This window comes from Priapulus caudatus, unplaced genomic scaffold (assembly GCF_000485595.1).
Source record: "Priapulus caudatus unplaced genomic scaffold, Priapulus_caudatus-5.0.1 Scaffold404, whole genome shotgun sequence".
NCBI lineage: Eukaryota > Metazoa > Priapulida > Priapulimorpha > Priapulimorphida > Priapulidae > Priapulus > Priapulus caudatus.
Genome location: NW_014577465.1, coordinates 192,591 through 214,171, shown reverse-complemented (window position 1 = coordinate 214,171; position 21,581 = coordinate 192,591). Strand labels below are relative to the sequence as shown.

General features: G+C 44.7%; 3 protein-coding genes and 2 long non-coding RNA genes across 6 annotated transcripts in view; 1 reads left to right on the top strand and 4 right to left on the bottom strand.

Annotated features, from left to right (window-relative positions):
• LOC106810018 (xylose isomerase 2-like) overlaps positions 1 to 1,431 on the top strand; it is a 2,133-nt gene extending 702 nt beyond the window's left edge. The window contains exons 2-3 of the mRNA XM_014813270.1: positions 141 to 323; positions 676 to 1,431. Of these exons, the coding sequence (XP_014668756.1) occupies positions 141 to 323; positions 676 to 834 (342 nt within the window). The 3' untranslated portion in view covers positions 835 to 1,431. The remainder of the gene's footprint in view (positions 1 to 140; positions 324 to 675) is intronic.
• Positions 1,432 to 5,142: 3,711 nt separating this feature from the next.
• LOC106810017 (beta-1,3-galactosyltransferase 5-like) lies at positions 5,143 to 6,283 on the bottom strand. Its single transcript, XM_014813269.1, has 3 exons — positions 5,922 to 6,283; positions 5,301 to 5,846; positions 5,143 to 5,260 (listed from the first exon to the last, which is right to left on the bottom strand). Exons 1-3 carry the CDS (start codon positions 6,281 to 6,283, stop codon positions 5,143 to 5,145), a joined length of 1,026 nt encoding a protein of 341 aa, XP_014668755.1.
• A 4,170-nt stretch (positions 6,284 to 10,453) lies between these two features.
• Positions 10,454 to 21,581, bottom strand: part of LOC106810019 (noelin-like) — a gene marked incomplete at its 5' end in the record, with an annotated part of 14,932 nt that continues 3,804 nt past the window's right edge. Inside the window, 1 exon segment of the mRNA XM_014813271.1 lies at positions 10,454 to 10,933. Within this exon segment, the coding sequence (XP_014668757.1) occupies positions 10,752 to 10,933 (182 nt within the window).
• On the bottom strand, positions 13,998 to 15,725 carry LOC106810021. Its single transcript, XR_001393943.1, has 3 exons — positions 15,643 to 15,725; positions 14,778 to 14,864; positions 13,998 to 14,078 (listed from the first exon to the last, which is right to left on the bottom strand). It is a non-coding gene; the product is annotated as an uncharacterized LOC106810021 (long non-coding RNA).
• On the bottom strand, positions 15,789 to 18,097 carry LOC106810022. 2 transcript variants are annotated; one of them, XR_001393944.1, is made up of 3 exons: positions 18,024 to 18,097; positions 16,590 to 16,800; positions 15,789 to 15,867 (listed from the first exon to the last, which is right to left on the bottom strand). It is a non-coding gene; the product is annotated as an uncharacterized LOC106810022 (long non-coding RNA). The 2 variants fall into 2 exon arrangements; XR_001393945.1 differs by having other exon boundaries at positions 16,590 to 16,757; positions 18,024 to 18,094.

The following is a 21,581-nucleotide window of genomic DNA, read 5'->3' as shown; positions in this document are numbered from 1 at the left end:
GCGTGTGTGCGTGTGTGCGTGTGTGCGTGTGTGCGTGTGTGCGTGTGTGTATGCGTGACGCGTGCGTGTGCCTGCGTGTGTGTGTATGCGTGCGTGCGCGCGTAGTTAAACACCCGCGTGTCTGTCATCCATCTTCGCAGACGGTCCTCGAGCAGGGCGGCTTGGCTCCGGGTGGACTCAACTTCGACTGTAAGGTGCGGCGGGAGTCGAGCGAGCTGGCGGACATGTTTGTAGCGCACGTGTGCGGCATGGACGCCTACGCGCGAGGTCTTCTCGCCGCTGCTCGCATCACAGAGGACGGCCTCCTCGATGCACTACGCCAGGTACGAGAGATTTGATTTTTTTCTCCCGCGAGATGTCGCGGCTATCGAAACGCGGCTTATTTTTGCGTGAAGTTGGAACGTGCGCGCGGTAGAGTGAAGTTTATGTGGCAGAGTTCAACATTCAAAGGTTTGTGTTGAAAAACGCGTCAGCTAGTCGACTTGTGAAAACCGGCTGTCAAACTTGAAACTTGACTCAAAGATTTACGTTCAGCAAGAAACCATTTCAATAAACAACTTTAATGTTTTAATAACCTACCAACAACGTATCCTAAGGCTGCTCTATAGTTTTATTCAACCTAATTAATTATCTATCAAATTAATTAGTTGATCAATTTGATTGACACACGCACAGGAGAGATACGCGAGTTACAAGACTGGCATTGGCGCTAGGATCAGCGATGGTGCTGCCACACTGGAGGAGTGTGAGAACTACATTATCAAGCAGGGGGAGCCACAGCAGCGGTCGGGCAGACAGGAGCATTACGAGGCCATATTGAACCGATACGTATGATGCGAGACAGTGAGAGAGCCCAGCACGTGCCCATAGCATCGCACTGAGGAGGCCGGTGGGGACGGGACCGCTTGTGAGTGAGGGAAATGGGGGAGGGGGTAGATCGTCTTGCTGAGAGCGGAAAGGGGCGTTTGGATTGAGACAGGGAAGCGGGTGATGTTGATAAAGGGAGCATGATAGAGGGTTTTATCGATTGGGGTAAGAAAGAGGTAGAGTGCCTGTGTGGACAGGAAAAGTTGTGTGAGTGGAGGTGTTAGAGGGAAGCGTATTGATGACCACGGGGTCGCTTGCTCCCCCTTGCGGGTGTGAAGCCGGCATGTAACGACTGCAGATGCCTACGCAATCACCACCAGCGACTATTTCCATCCCATCATAAACTAATAATACCTGGAGTGTACAGCGGGAAAACTGGGAAAAACTGCTATTTTACGTAATAATTATTCCACTTTAACTGCAAGTCTAGAATAAGTTCATGGTATTACATCAAGAAGCATTAATTCTTTCTTCTCTAGGTATTATGAGCTCTTGATCCTATTGTACAAAATCCTCATCACGTTTGACAGATAAATATGGCATGTTTTTTGTTTCGTAATTAGATTTTTTGTTTTATGGTTGATTTTATCAGATATAACATTCGATTTATCACATATAACATTTGATTTATTGCATATAACATTTGATTTATCGCATATTATATTTGATTATTTAATCATATGTTATATGCAATAAATCGACAATAATTCCCTGCCAAAAGTATAATTGCATCATTTGAAACCATGCCTGTTAATTTGATTGTATTAGGTATTTACTGTTTTAAATGTTTACATTATTTGATTTTATATCAGAAAAGATAATCAAACCATTCGATCCTGGCATCAAACCATTCGGTTTTGGAATCAAACCATTCAATTATGGAATTGAATCGTTCGATTTTGGAATCGAATCATTCGATCTGCGAATCGAACCATTCGATCCTGTATTATGTAGATCCCTCCTGCACACACTGCATTGAACCATGCGACTCTGAATCGCATTATTCGATCCGTGAATCGACGCATTCAATTTATAATTTCATTTACAATTTCATTTTATAATAGTTTTGGGATCAAACCATTCAATTATGGAATACAATCGTTCGATTTTGGAATCGAATCATTCGATCTGCGAATCGAACAATTCGATCCTGTATTATGTAGATCCCTCCTGCACGCACCGCATCGAACCATGCGACTCTGAATCGCATTATTCGATCCGTGAATCAAAGCATTCGATCCGTGAATCGAAGCATTCGATCCGTGAATCGAAGCATTCGATCCGTGAATTGAAGCTTTCGATCCAGTCAATCAAGCCATTTGATTCGCGTGATTAAATAATGCGATCTGCTAATATGAATGTCTTCGATGGAAATCGAATATAAAGGAAAAATATCAAAGGTAACATTTAAACATGCATATGTGATTTTAGCCCATATATACATCAAACAAAACATTAAACGAATCGAACGATTAACAAAATCGAATTATGAAACAAAAAACGTCATATAGTACCCATCGCCATGAGGCATCCTGCATCTGTAGGCTGGGATTCTCTTTTAACCAGAACTTATTTACTCCTGCTTCAAATCGCCTCGAAATCTTTTTGTGCCTATACACGTGTTATCAGACTTTGTTTTAACAAATTTTGTTTTGTTTGCTAGTGGCCTTACCGATACGATTGTGTTATCATCAGGAAAAGCGCCACAGTAAGAGTTACAGTAAGCGTTCAGCTTTGTGACACATCCGCCTGTGGGGCTGTTCCCCGAATTCACACTCATGTGTTAACCATACAGTTCGTGCACAATACAAACAGATATAGTATAATATACTGAGTACATACGCCCAGTATTACCACCCACCTACAGTATATACCACCCCTAACGTTTGCTGGCAACTGTTGAGAAAATATCAAAAATTCGCCGGAGGTGTACGACATGTATAAAATATCAACGAGAGATAAGCGGGTGCGTGTGTAAATACGACGGCTGAGTGCGGTGAAACGAGCGGCAACCGGACGTGTATGCTGTGTACCCGGATGTTTCGAACCGGAATCAGAAGAAGTACAAATATATTGTTGGAGAGCTCGGGATCTAGTGTGCGAAGCTCACACAACTGTAAACCTAATTTACAATATTATAAGTATAAAGATAAAGCGAGATATTCAAATAATTTGCAGCTTTTTCGTTTATTATTAATCTTACTTTCATATATGTCTGACATACTTTTTTTAATGTTAATGTTCTACACACAAGCAGACACCAACATTTCCGTGCTGCACGTCCTTCCCTTTTCCTTTTTTACTAGCTTTTTTATTATTTAACGATACAACCAATAGATATAGCCGACACAAGTGTTTCCCTTTTCTTCATTCTCTTCGTTCTCTTCTATTCTTCATTATTAGTATATATATATACGGTGTTGGAGATATTTATTATGCGTTTAACAATAATTTATGCAATTACAATATTTATTATTCAACAATTTATTAATGTTAATAGAATTACAGTTATACCAATTACCAAATAATTATGTACAATTATTTCAATAATGTTAATTGATATGTAATGTAAACTTCAATAGCTGCCGTGGTGCAAAAAAGTTGCACACAAAAATTCCTAAATTAACAAAAAAACATTATTTTTAAACGTCACCATTGTGATATAATATAGAAACCTCACGTATGCAAGGTTCACCGATATCCAATGTATACACGCCACTTATCTAACATACGAAATAACACGCACGGCAGTTTCGTCTATTTGTGAATCTTGTAGATAAACGAAAGTGCACATTTAGCCGAAAGACTTTGTCATTATTTGGACAACATTCAAGTAAAATCCTCCAACTGGACGGATATCGAGCAAACAATTTGACCACCTGCCAGCCAACCAGATCTGCGTGTAGAGAATACATGTCTTTACATTGCTCAGACCGATGATGAGGCGAAAGTTAACTTCATAGGTGTGTTCTTATGATCCAGCCTCGGTAACCTTACGATAACCTGTCTGATAACATGCGAATGTTTAATCTCCCCCTCTCCTCCGTCTCTCTCTCACACACACACACACTCTCTCTCTCTCTCTCTCTCTCTCTCTCTCTCTCTCTCTTCTCTCTCTCTCTCTCTCTCTCACTCTCTCTCGTTAGGTCTGTTTCTTTCTCCTTCTCTCTCTCTGTCCCTGTCTCTCTGTCTCACTCTCTCTCTCTATCTATCTCTCTCTCCAATAGCCAACCATAACGTATACCTTGCATATAGCATACGCTCGCACACGCTTCCCCTTTTTTCTCTCTCGTCCTGTCTTTCACCCCTCTAAGTGTTCGTGCTTCTCCTCCCCCAACATTTCCCCTTTTGTCTCTCTCTCTCTCTCTCTCTCTCTCTCTCTCTCTCTCTCTCTCTCTCTCTCTCTCTCTCTCTCTCTCTCTCTCTCTCTCTCTCTCACTCTCTCTCTCTCGTTAGGTCTGTTTCTCTCTCCTTCTCTCTCTCTCTCTGTCTCTGTCTCGCTGTCTCACTCTCTTTCTCTTTATCTATCTCTCTCTCCAATAGCCAACCATAAGTCCATAACTTATACCTTGCATATAGAATTTCCTAATGGCTCTATACACGCCTCTACAACGCCGTAGCAGCCATGCAGTGATAATTGAGAAGAAGTGATGACACCCGGGGTCGTGACAGGTCACATCGCCCCCCCCCCCCACACACACACATGCACGCACGCACGCACGCACACATCGCAGGCAGCGTACTACGCGCTAACTTACGGTGGCCTACGTCGTCCGTCGCGCGACGTGAGTAGGAAGGCAGCAGATCTTCGAAATAATTATAACTTTCATTTTACGTCTATCACGTGTTGCACGAGCGCGTGCGATTCTCTTGGCGATGTTGGCGTCACGCTATCAGACTATGACGTCATACCAACAAATGATCCGACGTCATACCGCACATGTTCTGACGTCATACCGCCAATGTTCTGACGTCATACCGCTAATGTTCTGACGCATACCGCCAATGTTCTGACGTCATACCGCCAATGTTTTGACGTCATACCTTAAGTGTTCTGATGTCATACCGCCAATGTTCTAACGTCATACCGCCAATGTTCTGACGTCATGCCGCCCATCCTCTGACGTCATACCGCCAATGTTTTGACGTCATACCGCCGATGTTCTGACGTCATGTCGGCGTGATCCCCGCGATATCGTCGTTCGGAGTCGGTGACGTTGTGCAGGCGCTTCGTCTTCTCCCACAGCTTCGTCATCAGCTTGTCTTTGTCGTTCGTCAGCACGGCGAACCCGGGCAGCGGTCCCGCCGCGTCAGGCCGCGCCAGCCAGCGCAGCGACGCGCCGTCAAACGCCGAGAAGTTGCCGCCGACGCCGTACAGGTGGATGGCGAGCGCCTGCCGCAGGATGCCCGTGATCCAGGCGTCGTCGATCCACAGGTAGTCGCGCGTCGCTGCGTAGTCGGCGAGCCGACGGGCGGCGGCCGGCGTGTAGGCGATGACGGGACCGAGGCAGTAGGGCGGGTAGTTGGTGCCGTTGAGCATCGCCTCGTTCACATACCACTTGTTCTTGCGGTCGCGATGAATGCGCGACGCCCATATCTTGCAGGCGATCACGTTGTCGTCGGCGACGACGGCCGGGTTGCGCAGCCAGCCGACGAGCCAACCGACGGCGTTGTACGGTTCCAGGAAGACGTCGTCGTCGAGTTTGAGGATGACGTCGGCGCATGCGCAGTAGCGCGCCGCCCAGCGCAGCGCGAGCACGTGCTTGTAGCTGACGTTGTGGTAGTCGTCGATGAAGGCGGCCTGCACGATGTCGCCATGCACGTCGCTCTCTCTGCGTACGCGCGCCTGCGTCGCCGCGTCGGCTGATGAGCCGAGCACGAAGAGCAGGCGCAGACGACGCGAGCCGACGCATCTGACGCTGCCCCACGTCCGACGCACGGCGTTGCGTCGCGCGGCGTACTTGTCTCCGACGCTGCCGCTGTGCACGAGCACGAGAGCGAAAACATCGTCATCGTCGCTGCAGCCGTCGTCATCGTCGCCGTCGTCATCGCACACTCTGTTGTTGATGATCAGTTTGATTTCGCGTATGTCGATGACGTCGCGGATCACGTCGTCATCGTCGCTCGCACCGTTCACTGACGACGTCACTACGTTGCGTCGCGTCGTGACCTCGTTGCGTCGCGTCGTGTGTTCTGATGATAGAGCCTTGCCTTCCACGGTTATTCGATTATAATCCGGCTTCCCCGGCGAAGGCGGTGGCGCCCTCGTGCGTTGCTTGTCCGTAAATCCGTAGCTGATGAAGAGATGAGCGGTGAAAAAGGCGGCGGCGATGATGACGACAATAAACATCGATCTCCGACGCGTCGCCGACGCATTCGTCGTTTTCTCGCCGACAGGTAGCGCTTTCATCGTCATCCCTGGCGACTAGATTTTTCGGGGATGCTGAAGCCGGTTATCAGTCTCCTGCGCGCGGTACATCACCATGATAACCGAGTGTCGTCCGAGTTCGTCAGTGACGTCACGTCGTAATGTCGATGGGAGCGTGCATGCACTCGGTTCTCAGTGTGGTGACGATGTGTCCTGACAGGCGTGCGTGCGCGTGTGTGCGTGCGTGCACGCGTAGATACCACGCGCGCTGCACAGCCGCCCGACTGTCGCCGCTCTCAGCTATCGTCATCGTCGCCATCACCTATCGTCATCGTCGTAGCGACACGCGTCGACCGTCAGTGAAGGCTGCGCTTCTATTCCTCTTCGTTGCTGCTGTTGTTACTGCTGCTACTGCTGCTGCTACTGTTGCTGTTGTTGTTGCTGCTACTGCTGCTACTACTGCTGCTACTGCTGCTGCTACTGCTGCTGCTGCTGCTACTACTGCTGCTACTGCTGCTGCTGTTGTTGTTGTTGCTGCTACTGCTGCTGCTGCTGCCGCCGCTATGGCTGCTGCTGTTGTTGTTGTTGTCGTTGCTACTGCTGCTACTCACATCTGTGTGACCGCCATGCCTGAGTGGCATGGACTGGCTGTGCGAGGCGCTGCGTGAGTATAGCGCATTGCCAGCGGTGCACGCTCGTGGACGTCATACGAACCCCGGGGCAGGAACAAAGTTCGTGTTTACTATCTATGATATACGATGCGAACGTGAGTGCGTGGCAGCGTTTGTGTGCGCGCGTACGTCAGTGCGTGTGGGTGCGTGCGTGCGTGCGTGTGTGCGTGCATATGTGTGTGCGTGCGTGCGTGCGTGCGTGCGTGTGTGCGCGTTTATAGCGGACATCCATGCCCGCGTGCATGATGTACTGCTATACTTACAGATGTATTCTAACCCTTGCTGATCGCGGTACTGTTCGTAGCAGCTGGACTGCAATGAAAATCAGCGTATAAGCACCTAGTCCGAACCGACGCAGACCCCAGTAATGAAGTTAAACCCGCACCCTCAGATTAGCAAAACGGAGTTATAATGTCTGCGTGCGGACAAATAAGCCCCTAGTCATTAACAACCTGTCAGGCTAAGATTTTCTACTCTCTATTTAGACCCTCTTGACATGAGAACCTGTTTTAGCCTAAACATTTTGTAAACAGGTTCTAATTTGATAGTTCAGTGTAGTAACGTACAAAAATATACGAAAATACAGTGAAATAAAAATACAGTGCAGTTTAACTGCATACATTATGAAATGGAGCCTGGTACCATACGGTTATGACTCAGCTAGGAACCTGGCCAGGCATTATTCATGTGCTTTTTAACACAATCTATAGTTTTCTTTTGTTGATGTTTATTAGGTATAAAGGGCATAAAAAGAAATAAGATAACCTAGAATAGGGTTTGTATTTGTCTATAGCTAGATTGCAGTCATTTAGATATAATTATATGCATATTTTATATAAACAATGGACCGCACCAATATTCTACCAGCAACAAGCACTTTTTTTCTTAAGAAAATAAGAACATTTTTAAGAAACGAAATGGTCTCATTTCTCAGTTTATTACACCGATTATATAAGAACCATTTTAGGCTAGCTTGGATAAGTGCAGGTTCTTATACGCGGGTTTATGCTCACTAGCGGATTAAGGGCGGGGCAACCGGGGCACGTGCCCCGGGCCCCCACATTTGGGGCCCCCCACATTTAGAGTATCCTAAAATTTACAAAACTGTCGTAATTGTGATCCACAAAATTCTTAGCATGTAACGTTGAAGTGATGCGTTTCCCATGCTGTTTCTCTGGCTGAATTTTGCTGTTCAGCAGGACACTTTCCCTAATACCGAAATTGCTCTGAGAATCTATCTTTCATTGATGGTCTCGAATTGTAGCAGTGAAAGGTCATTTTTTAAACTCAAGTTGATTCAAAATCACATGAGAACCACGATGAGCCAACAGAGACTGGTAAACCTTAGTATTCTCGCTATCGAATATGACATTTTAAATTTGTTGAAACACGATGAAATACTCTCTGAATTTGCAAGAATGAAAGTGCAGAAAAAATACAGACTATAGGGCCCCACACAATTGCGTGCCCCGGGCCTCCCACACGCTTAGTCCGGCCCTGTTTATGCTGTACGAGAAGACAAAATCCCAGCAGAGCTGCTAAGGGGCTATACCAGCTGCAACCAGATGCTGCCCCAGCCTATATCCACGATGACTGTAGTTAATATGTGTCCAGGTTGTAGTCAGAATCCCCATTAGTACCATCACCATGGTCAGAATCACCATTGTCACCATCACCATGGTCAGAATCACCATGGTCAGAATCACCATTGTCACCATCACCATGGTCAGAATCACCATGGTCAGAATCACCATGGTCAGAATCACCATTGTCACCATCACCATGGTCACCATCACCATGGTCAGAATCACCATTGTCACCATCACCATAGTCACCATCACCATGGTCAGAATCACCATTGTCACCATTACCATGGTCACCATCACAATGGTCAGAATCACCATGGTCAGAATCACCATGGTCCGAATCACCATGGTCAGAATCACCATGGTCAGAATCATCATGGTCACCATTACCATTGTCACCATCGCCATGGTCAGAATCACTATGGTCACCATCACCATGGTCACCATCACCATTGTCACCATCACCATGGTCAGAATCACCATGGTCACCATCACCATGGTCAGAATCACCATTGTCACCATCACCATGGTCACCATCACCATGGTCACCATCGCCATGGTCAGAATCACCATTGTCACCATCACCATGGTCAGAATCTTTTTTATTTATGTTATTTATTTATTTAGGCAATTATCCATCATATACAATACATAGCATACTTTTATAATAAAATTCTGAATTCATAAAATTGGATAACTACCAAGGATATATACACAAAAAGCATGACTAGCACTCTTATTTACATTGTGGTCTTTGTTTTGCTATGCCTTGAATCTAACAATTACAATACTATCAGCACTAACTATTGAAATATACAAATTTGTAGTTTTAACCGGTCATACAATGGTACATTCTCATGAGACGATACAAACTTTTCTTATGCCTAATTTCATCCGAATTCTTTTAGGGAAAATCATGCTCCTCTGCCTCTAATGTTTCTACCTTTTCCATCAGACATTTCTTAACACGTACTAATACGTGTAAAATACTTATAACTGTACTAATACTTAACACGTTACGAACAGAATTTGTCCTAACTTGCTGTGGTAGAGATTTCCATGAGTAGAGATAGAATATGAGTAGATATGAGTAATATAGTTATCGTAAGTCAAAAATGGCGTAACATTTGCTCGGCGCTTCACTTTAAAGGTTATGATATTATATATTTATGATGTCATAACGACGTATGATGTTTCTGACCACGTGGCCATTACAGTTGCTCTTAGAGTTTTCTCCTGCATGAAAATGCGAAGCACCAGCCCAACCAGTAGGTAGCGCTGCATGCCAGCAAGTGCTAATGGGGCTTGTGAATGTGAGTAACGTCTAGTATTTATGAGTTCACTGTTATACATCCATATCAACAATATTAGCGTGCCTATTAAACACAATGTTGACAATGTGTACGTATTAATTATTTTCCCCAGTAGATAGCGGGACGACGTCATGTTTGATTGCAATTATGAAAACACATCTGTATTAGAAAATAACAGATTAATTGACAGATTTGGGAAAACATTATTAATTTATTCCAAGATGTTTTATAAAAAACATTAATTAATTATTTGACTATTCTGGCATTGTTGGCATTGATGTGACTATTGAATTTAACCACTATTGATGTATTAAAGTTGCCCTACATACATCGATTATCATAAAGTCATATATAGCGTTAGGAACACACCGATGTGATTATTATATAAACGGATAACTCTATATTAACCGTGGTAACAGCTTAATTAATGTGGCTATATTTTACTTTAGTTGACATATGAAGTCTGAGATACGTATACTGTTGAATCTATACCTACTGCCGCACTGTTAGGGAAGTTTGTAACCAACTATACCGACAAGCACGTGCCAAACGCATATCGTACAAATAAGAAACACGGCCAAGTTGTGATACTAGTAAGATGCACTATCAAATCACACTAATATGACACCTACTACTACATCCCTGACATCACTATACGATACATAAGCCTACAGCGGCTACTATGGAAAGATATGAGTAAAACATTTCAATTTGATCGCGTCGGGTACGCGTACAACCGACAGATATAATGTGGGATACAACTCCCAATGCTACAGTGCTTCTGGTAAACGTACAAAGGACAGATATATGTGGAATATAACTCTTAACCCTACAGTGCTACGGGTACGCGTACAAAGGACAGATACACGTGGTGGATAACTCCCAATAATGCTACTGTGCTATGCTGGTGTTTCACTGCGAGAGGTTTCCAGCAGCCACGCGCTGACTAAGCGACGGGTGCGAAGTGGAGAGGGTAGGTGATCATGTGGCCGTTGTCGTACCCGTACAGAACCCTCTCGCGCGCGTTGTACGACAGCTGGCCGAGCAGCCCGTACTTGACGTGTATCGGAATGGAGGCGAACACCTCTCGGCTCGTGTTCGTGTCGTACGCATAGAAGATGCTGCCATCTGGCGTTGTAACGAAGCAGGGTTTCTACGTTATGATTATAGTGTTGTTAACTACGTTATGTTTCGCCAAAAGACATAGATAACTGATGCATAGACAAGAGAAAGCCAGTTGTTACCATGATTTGCAGTTTACTGACGGTTTGGATACAATTACAGCGGTTGTCGCGGTCGTGCCTGGTTGAGTTCCTTCCGTCCATCTCCTCCTCATCCGACCCTTACGTTCGGACGAGGAGCAGCCGTCCTGTTGTCGCAGCAGCAGCGGCTGCTGCAGCAGCAACATCAGGCGTCGGGAGATTCCCCGACTCTCCCCGGCGCTCGGCTTATATACGCCAGCCACGACCGCGTAACCTACATGAGTCCCGCGTGCGTCACGCGTGCGTCATCTATAATCCTATAATCCCGCAATATCACATCAAAGGGAGGGCTTCTTTGAAGTGCCGCGCGCGAAGTGATAACTAATCGAGCTGTGAAGTGCCGCGCGAGAAGCGCGGATTAACCAGCTCAATTTCGGCTCTATTACTCCATTACTTTGACCCGCGCACTCCCGCTTTCTCGAGAGAGAGGATTCATCTCTCGATTGCTTACAGACACGCCCCCCACTTAGAGCTCTATTGAACTTCTGAGCGAGGAGCGCGGGAGATACGCGGACCTAAACCAATTTAATCACGCACCGCTACACTTCAAACGCTGCCAGGACATCGATACTAGCACCTAAGTGTCAGCATCGATCCTGTAGCAATCTCGTTAATTAAATTTAATTAACACTAATAAATGAAATAAAATTATTAAAAAAAATTTTTTCATTAAAATATTTAATTGTTGTAAATCAATCATGCAAATATTTCCGTTAATTAGAAAACAATAGTTAAATGGATAAAGATAGAAAAATACAGAAAACAAAAAAATAATTAAAAACCAAACCGGATTCGAACCAACGACCTTTCAGAAGTAACGACGGTGTTCTATCCACCACGCCACACAGGATATATAAGAAACAGTACATGACATATGCTAAATAAGCAAAGCAGCTTGTTTTTAAACCAATCAGGAGGCAGGATGAACCAATCAGAACCAATCAGAAGGCGCTAAATTCTTCGCTATGTTATGTCGACTGGGAAAAAAAAACTCGCCGCCCGGACGCAGACGCACTCTGTGTTGTCACGGATATGTGACTGAAGATAAAGCAATATATAAAAATATAAATTCGATGTTCTAATTATACTAGTTAATGGATCTTAAAGCTAATCAATAGTTGCGGACGAAATTTTCTTTATTTCCTGACACGAGCTCTCGTAGCAACAAACCGGATATCTTAATGTAATCATTTCGCTACGCCGACAATAGAAATAATTATTAATACGCCGAGAAAAGATAATCAGTTTACGTGTGCTTACTTTAGATGCGGCCCCACTAAGCAACAACGCTGCGATGATCATGAAGCAGAGAGACGGAACATGCAACGTCATCCCTTGACTCGTCATCATCGCGTGCGGGAGTCTAGATCTTGCACTTCTGCGACGCAACCCCGACACGACGCCACTGACACTATATACTAGGTTGCCCCCGCGTATTTATCGTTTCTTATGTATACGACGCGCTTATAGTAAGGATATATTATTACGTATTGGATGCGCGCAGCACCATGGCTGAGGCTGCTAGACGGCAGTCCCAGGCGATCTATAAATCACGTGTGTTTGTTGCGCAGACGATGATGCATCACACGTCAGAGTAAGCACCGAGTGCTATGCGCGTACCATCGTTCCCAAGACCCACGCGCCCTAGTCCGATCATGCGGCCCCGGTAGTTGCGAGCAGCGCACAGCGCGCGGTGAAGCCGCGCCCCCACAGCGAATACGCCGCCCCCTTATTGTCCTCTTAAGACAGATTAACCTGAATCGCTTTAAAAACGAACTCCGCGAAAACTGGGCGGAATCCAACCGACATTTCGCGATCGACGGCTAGAGGCCTTCTGTATCTGCGTGTACGTGCGTGTACCCGCGTGTACGTGCGTGTACCCGCGTGTACGTGCGTGTACCCGCGTGTTAGTGCGTGTACCCGCGTGTACGTGCGTGTACGTGCGTGTACGTGCGTGTACGTGCGTTTATCTCCGTGTACCCGCGTGTACGTGCGTGTACCTCTTCTGTGCGTGCCTGCCTGAGCAGCCATTGTTTACAAAATTGCCTAGCTTCGCCTCGTTTTCGTGCGATGACCCCAGGTCATGAATAATATTTGAGACTGGTGTATTATTCTGATATTCAACCACCTTCACTCACCTGAGGCGTGTTCAGGAGACCGAACGCTCGCGAGCGCTCGCCTTCTGAACGACACTGCGCGAGCGAGCGCGAGCGAGCGCTTGCGCGCAAGTTTGAAAGGCTGTTCGCTCAGGGTTTGTCTATATTCAGGCCGGTACAGGAGATAATTTGCATATTTTGTCACGTGGTTTGTGTTATAACCAATCAGATGTAATCGCGGTGGAGAAGGAGGGGAGAAGCTGGTGGAGAAGGAGGAGGGGGAGAAGGGAGAAGGTGGTGGAGTCTTCCAGATTAGCTAACTGCAAATTCAATTCAATTAAATAAATTTCCACCTGTTCACAAATGAAATCGCAATGCTGCAGACGGTGCGGTATTTAGCTAGCACGGCATATACACGTAGGAGCAAAGTCTTGTGTTAAAGTGATTACGTCACCGTAAATAGTAAAAGTAAAAAAAATTATGTCCACTTTTTCATAAAATGTAAGTGATTCTGTTAATTTTTTATGGTCAAATTGCTGCATTATACTTCTTATTTTGCTATTCCGTTTCAATGTGAACAAACACTCGTGACTCATACATAACCCATAGCAAGCATTTAATGTCACGATCATTATATAAAATCGCCCTGATTTTTAGGATTTTTAACTAGTTGACAAACAATCTCATCAGGTAAGAATTTGAAGATACATTTAGTGCCGTTAGTACTTACTTTTCATGTAAAAAAAATCAACAAAAATTTTACTATTATAAACCATACGTGAAAATAGAAAATACGTGACGTAGACAATTTAATAATCATCTACCAACCTGCTCCTTCACATAGTCACGACTGGATTCCGCAAGCTCCATACTCTCAATGATTGCAGATAAATTTCTTAGTTTCGCACCCAATATCTGCAGCATAAAAATTTACATTACCGGTTATCTGAAATATAAATATACTTCTCACAAGTGACATGCGTCTGTAGAAGTTTTTCATACATTGAATCGTATCAGAACTCATTCACGTGAACCTAACCAACAGTTTATAATCATAGTTGCAATTCTATAAAACGTCGGATAAATTCACTACTCCTCTTCATCGCATCGTCGGCATTACCTGTATAGATGAATGCAGGCCTATATACCTGGCAGATATTACGATAATGTAGGCTTTATATCGCTCGGCCGTGACGTTATCACATCGGCGATAAAATTAATATTATATACACTCTGCCTTATTATATCAAACAATGTTAGTGTTGTGTAGAATCGCTACAAGGCAGATGATCGCGTTTACAACCATTATGCACAACGTCTGCCGGTATTTTGCCTGGAATAATCATTTATCAGATGGTGTTCTGGTTCAGGCGCGACCGATTCAAATATATCGGTTGCTATAGCAATCTGCAATAAACAGGTGAGGTAAGACGTCGGCACGGAAATGTCCGAGTTTTCACGAGTGAGACGCGACAGTGACAAGTGTGATTGATATACTGCCAGGTGTATCGATACCGTGGAAACAGTAATAAATAGGTGTTACACTTCAGCATTTCTGATACCGCTGCGACCTCCGACGAGCAAGACGAGTAAGAATATTGATAGGGCGGTGACCTTTTCCTTCGAAGAATCTCCGCTCGAAAATGTAAGCTCCAGATTTTCCATAATCTCGGATATATTTCGTACTTTCGCATCCAGTATCTGCAGCAGTGAAACACAGCCAGTGAAAATTCGCTGCTAGCAATGATCACATTATAACTTACCTATGTAAACATGAGAGACTTATGTACAGATCAATATAACATATAAATTATTATATGGCGAGATTCAAAAGTCAAAATGTCTCCAGGGGCCCTGCGCATGTTTTTATTACGAAGGGGAAACTGCTTGTACCTGAGCTAGTAATAGCAGGGATTAATAATGACAAATTTGTCATTATTTAAACCCTTATATATATATCAAGAGTGCATAATAGAGATGCAGAGATGATGGAGATCTCTATTATGCACTCTTGATATATATATTATATATATATATATATATATATATATATCAGGAGTAGATAATCCGTGAATATCCTATTATTCCCTATTTCTATAAGTTCCCTATATTTCCTATAAGGGAATAGGGAATTCCCTATTCCCTATAAGTTCCCTATATTTTTCCTATAAGGGAATAGGGAATTCCCTATTCCCTATAAGTTCCCTATTATCTACTCCTGATATGTATATATATATATATATAGATGTTATTATATATAAATGGTTAAAAAATATACGAACGCATACACACGCACGCACGCACGCACGCACGCACGCACGGACACACACACACGTGTACACACACACGCACGTACGCACGCACGCACGCACGTTCGCACGCACGCACGCACGCACGCACGCACACACACACACACACACACACACACACACACACACACACACACACTTACATACACATGTACACACACTGGCCTTACATGCCACAAGGTTTGTCTCCGTGTCGTTCTGTACTAGAGTTGGTGGCAATTTTCGATAGCTGATCGATTTCCTCATTGATCTTCGCCAGATCTCGCCCGCGAATGACGAAAGCCTCGTGTCGTCTGCATCACTTCGTATTTCTCGCCTCAGTCGATTGAAACGCTCCACGAACTGACCGTTCACTCCATGCATCAGCTCACCCACGTCCCTGCTCACGTTGGAACCTGAAACAAACAAATAAATAAATAAATGAATAAAAAATTAAATAAATTAATAATTATATATATATATATATATTATATATATTAATATATATATATATTATATGAATGTGTGTGCATGCGTCGTGCGTGCGCTCCGTGGGTGTGCGTGTGCCTTTGTATGTTCGTACGTGCGTGCGTGCTTGTATGTGCGTACGTGCGTGCGTCCGTGCATGCGTACGTGCGTGTGTGCGCGTTTGTATGTGCATACGTGCGTGCGTTTGTATGTGCGTACGTGCGTGCGTCCGTGCATGCGTACGTGCGTGTGTGCGCGTTTGTATGTGCATACGTGCGTGCGTTTGTATGTGCGTACGTGCGTGCGTGCGTGTGTGCTTGCTTGGGTGATTCTCAACTTGAAGTCAACCATAATCTATACTTGAACACTATACTAGCTATGTAGTCGTTGCGATGCTCACGCTACGCAAACGTTTGAGACGATGCACATGTAATAAATTATGCACGCACGCACGCACGCCCGGGCTCTGATGTGCACAATCTAGTTACGACATACTATGTTACTAACAGTTACACACAGTTCGACATAGAATATAATGCTATAATACTAATACATAATACTATCAGGAGTGAATAATAATACATTATATTAATTAATCTATTATATTAATTATATTATTATCTTAATTATCTTAATTAATCTATTATTATTCACTGCTGATACTATATACCCTCTGGCCGAGAAGTTTGAGCTGCTGGAATTGGCTGTCCGCGGAGCAGAGCCCGGGAGATGGCGCTGCGATGCGACACACGCACTGTCCTGCCTCACTGACCGCCTCCACGCGATAATTGTCATCCAACATGTCAAGGTCGTCATCAGACACCGTGGCGACAGCAGCCTGTAACGGCAAGGTCGTCACCAGACACCGTGGCGACAGCAGCCTGTAACGGCAAGGTCGTGATCAGACACCGTGGCGACAGCAGCCTGTAACGGCATTGTCACGGCAAGAGGGCGCTGGCGGTTGGTGTATCATTATAGGTTCAATATATTACGGAAATGCGTATACAATTATAAATGACAATATATAGTACGGAAATTATATCCTGCATATAACTGTACTATAATAATTATGCAATAACTATGCCATGCAGTAATAATTATATTTATATGCACGGAAATCATATAATGCAATAATGCAGAAATTTATGAACGGGTAGATCACGAATTATTTTACTTAAACAACTAGACGATGTCTATATGCATACACACACGCACGCACTCAAGCACGCACGGACACACGCACGCACTCACGCACGCACGCGCACGCACTCTGTGTTGTCACGGATATGTGACTGAAGATAAAGCAATATAATATACTAGCGCGGGATACCCGGCGTTGCCCGGGGAAATCAGTGGCGTTACTCAGTTGGTGACCGCTTGGTTAAAAGGAAAATACCCAAAAAAGTCTAACTATCTATCTATCCATGCATCCATGCATCCATTCATCCCATCCCATCGCACCGCATCCCATCCCATCCCATCTCATCCCATCTCATGCCATCCCATGACATGCCATGCCATGCCATGCCATCGCCATGCCATCCCAAACAGTAAAAAATAATAAGAAATCAAAATATAAGACATTAAATATATAAATAAAAATTAAAAAATAAGAAATTAAAAATAATACATACTAAAGAGGTAGGTAAAGAAAAAAAAGGAAAAAAGGGGAAAATAAGTTCCCCAGCTGGGACTCGAACCAGGAATCCCGGATGTTCTAGCGATTAGGCCACTACACCGTTAAGGGTATACCCATATGGATTCACACGTACGTGATGTTAATCTGTACGCATTGCCATCTATTGATGAATATCTTTAGTTTTCCTTTAGGCTGCGGAGTTCTCTAGTTATGCGAGTACGAACTAATTCGGCTGAACAACTTTATATATAGATAAATATAAATTCGATGTTCTAATTATACTAGTTAATGGATTTTAAAGCGAATCAATAGTTGCGGACGAAATTTTCTTTCTTTCCTGACACGAGCTCTCGTAGCAACAAACCGGATATCTTAATCATGTTAATGTAATCATTTCGCTATACGCCGACAATAGAAATAATTATTAATACGCCGAGAAAAGATAATCAGTTTACGTGTGCTTACTTTAGATGCGGCCCCACTAAGCAACCACGCTGCGATGATCATGGAAGCAGAGAGACGAACATGCAACGTCACCCTTGACTCGTCATCATCGCGTGCGGGAGTCTAGATCTTGCACTTCTGCGACGGAACCCCGACACGACGCCACTGACGCTATATACTAGGTTGCCACCGCGTATTTATATATATACGTGTGATTATGCAGACGTCAGCATCTTGCATGTCTCCGCGATGCAAAATAATCTCGCGTCTCTCAATGTGATTGAGCACCGATGCTATGCGCGTACCATCGTTCCCACGACCCACGCGCCCTAGATGCTTTTTGCTTTTCTCAGCATCGCTACATCGTTAGCGGAGGCCTGGACCGGTCTTTACGGCGTACGGATTCACTGCCACTACAGCTCATAGGTCTATGTCCCCCAGGGTACTGCCGGAACGTACCTGGGTACGGTCCGGTATACCGGCCGGAACGTACCCTGGTAACTATTTGATATGGTTAGGGTTAGGGTTAGGGTTAGGGTTAGGGTTACAGTTAGGGTTAGGATTAGGGTTAGGGTTAGGGTTAGGATTAAGGTTAAGGTTAGGGTTAGGAGTAGGCGTAGGCGACTCCCCAGACTCGTTTAGTGGAGTAGGCGAGGTACGGTCGCGCATATTAGATAGTGTAGCAGGGTACGTTCCGGTATACCGGACCGTACCCAGGTACGTTCCGCAGTACCCCGGGCGGACATAGACCCTCTCAGCGCCACTACACGTACTATCCAACTACGGCTCATAGGGTCTATGTCCCCCGGGGTACTGCCGGGAACGTACCCTGGGTACGGTCCGGTATACCGGAACGTACCCTGGTACTATCTAATATGCCGAACCGTACCTCGCCTACTCACTAACGAGTCTAGGGAGTCGCCTACGCTACTCCCTAACCGAACCCGAAACCCTAACCCTAATCCTAACCCTAACCCTAATCCTAACTCTAACCATATCAAATAGTGACCAGGGTACGTTCCGGTATACCGGACCGTACCCAGGTTATGTTCCGTCAGTACCCTGGGGGACATAGACCCTATGAGCCCAACTACGTGTACATGTAAACTATGTAACAGTAATTATATTGTATTATAATTATAAATATTATACGAATATAAATATACGAATATTATAATAATAAATATAAATCGAGTTGCGAAACTGTAGCGCGCTTACCTAGACTGGTACCCGTTCGCTACACGACGTTAGTGTAGCGTGTGGAACTGTCGACCGGGTACCAGTCTATATTATACCTAGCCAGGCTAAGCCTCGATTCTCGTGTGAACGCTCCATGTTGTCTTAGCACGGTATTTCAGCCGAATTCAGCGCCAGATAAGTACGGAACTAGCGAGGCCGTGTATATCGTGTGAACGCAGCTATATTATAAATATGATATAATTACTACATTATATTATATTAAGTACTGGCATTGGCAGCAGCGACAACAGCAGCAGCAACAGCTGTTCATGTGTCCTCGACTACGCGGATGCCTTGTTCTCAGCAGAATCTAATATAATGGTGTTGTACCACAGTAGAGCTCATAGGGTCATAGGGTCATAGGGGGGACATATAGACCCTCTCAGCCTAACTTGCTGTGGTAGAGATTTCCATGAGTAGAGATAGAATAAGAGTAGATATGAGTAATATAGTTATCGTAAGTCAAAAATGGCGTAACCTTTGCTCGGCGCTTCACTTTAAAGGTTATGATATTATATATTTATGATGTCATAACGACGTATGATGTTTCTGACCACGGGGCCATAACAGTTGCCCTTAGAGTTTTCTCCTGCATGGAAATGCGAAGCACCAGCCCAACCAGTATGTGGCGCTGCATGCCAGCAAGTGCTAATGGGGCTTGTGAATGTGAGTAATTACCGTCTAGTATTGCTCATAGGGTCTATGTCCCCCAGGGTACTGCCGGAACGTACCCTGGGTACGGTCCGGTACACCGGAACATACCCTGGTCACTATTTGATATGGTTAGGGTTAGGATTAGGGTTAGGGTTAGAGTTAGGGTTAGGATTAGGCTTAGGGTTCGGGTTAGGGAGTAGGCGTAGGCGACTCCCTAGACTCATTAGTGGAGTAGGGGAGGTACGGTTCGGCATATTAGATAGTACCAGGGTACGTTCCGGCAGTACCCCGGGGGACATAGACCCTCTCAGCTCTAGTATTTATGAGTTCACTGTTATACATCCACATCAACAATATTAGCGTGCCTATTAAACACAATGTTGACAATGTGTACGTATTAATTATTTTCCCCAGTAGATAGCGGGACGACGTCATGTTTGATTGCAATTATGAAAACACATCTGTATTAAAAAATAACAGATTAATTGACAGATTTGGGAAAACATTTATTAATTTATTCCATGATGTTTTATATAAAAGATTAATTAATTATTTGACTATTCTGGCATTGTTGGCATTGATGTGACTATTGTATTTAACCACTATTGATGTATTAAAGTTGCCCTACATACATCGATTATCATAAAGTCATATATAGCGTTAGGAACACACCGATGTGATTATTATATAAACGGATAACTCTATATTAACCGTGGTAACAGCTTAATTAATGTGGCTATATTTTACTTTAGTTGACATATGAAGTCTTAGATACGTATACTGTTGAATCTATACCTACTGCCGCACTGCTAGGGAAGTTTGTAACCAACTATACCGACAAGCACGTGCCAAACACACATCGTACAAATAAGAAACACGGCCAAGTTGTGATACTAGTAAGATGCACTATCAAATCACACTAATATGACACCTACTACTACATCACTGACATCACTATACTATATTTACAGTGGCTACTATGGAAAGATATGAGTAAAACATTTCAATTTGATCGCGTCGGGTACGCGTACAACCGACAGATATAATGTGGGATACAACTCCCAATGCTACAGTGCTTCTGGTAAACGTACAAAGGACAGATATATGTGGGATATAACTCTTAACCCTACAGTGCTACGGGTACGCGTACAAAGGACAGATACACGTGGTGGATAACTCCGCGTAATGCTCATAGGGTCTATGTCCTCCAGGGTACTGCCGGAACGTACCCTGGGCACGGTTCGGTATACCGGAACGTACCCTGGTCACTATTTGATATGAATAGGGTTAGGATTAGGGTTAGGATTAGGGTTAGGGTTAGGGAGTAGGCGTAGGCGACTCCCTAGACTCGTTAGTGGAGTAGGCGAGGTATGGTACGGCATATTAGATAGTACCAGGGTACGTTCCGGTATACCGGACCGTACCCAGGGTACGTTTCGGCAGTACTCCGGGGGACATAGACCCTCTCAGCCCCAGGGCTCGCTACTGTGCTATGCTGGTGTTTCACTGCGGGAGGTTTCCAGCAGCCACGCGCTGACTAAGCGACGGGTGCGAAGTGGAGAGGGTAGGTGATCATGTGGCCGTTGTCGTACCCGTACAGAACCCTCTCGCGCGCGTTGTACGACAGCTGGCCCAGCAGCCCGTACTTGACGTGTATCGGAATGGAGGCGAACACCTCTCGGCTCG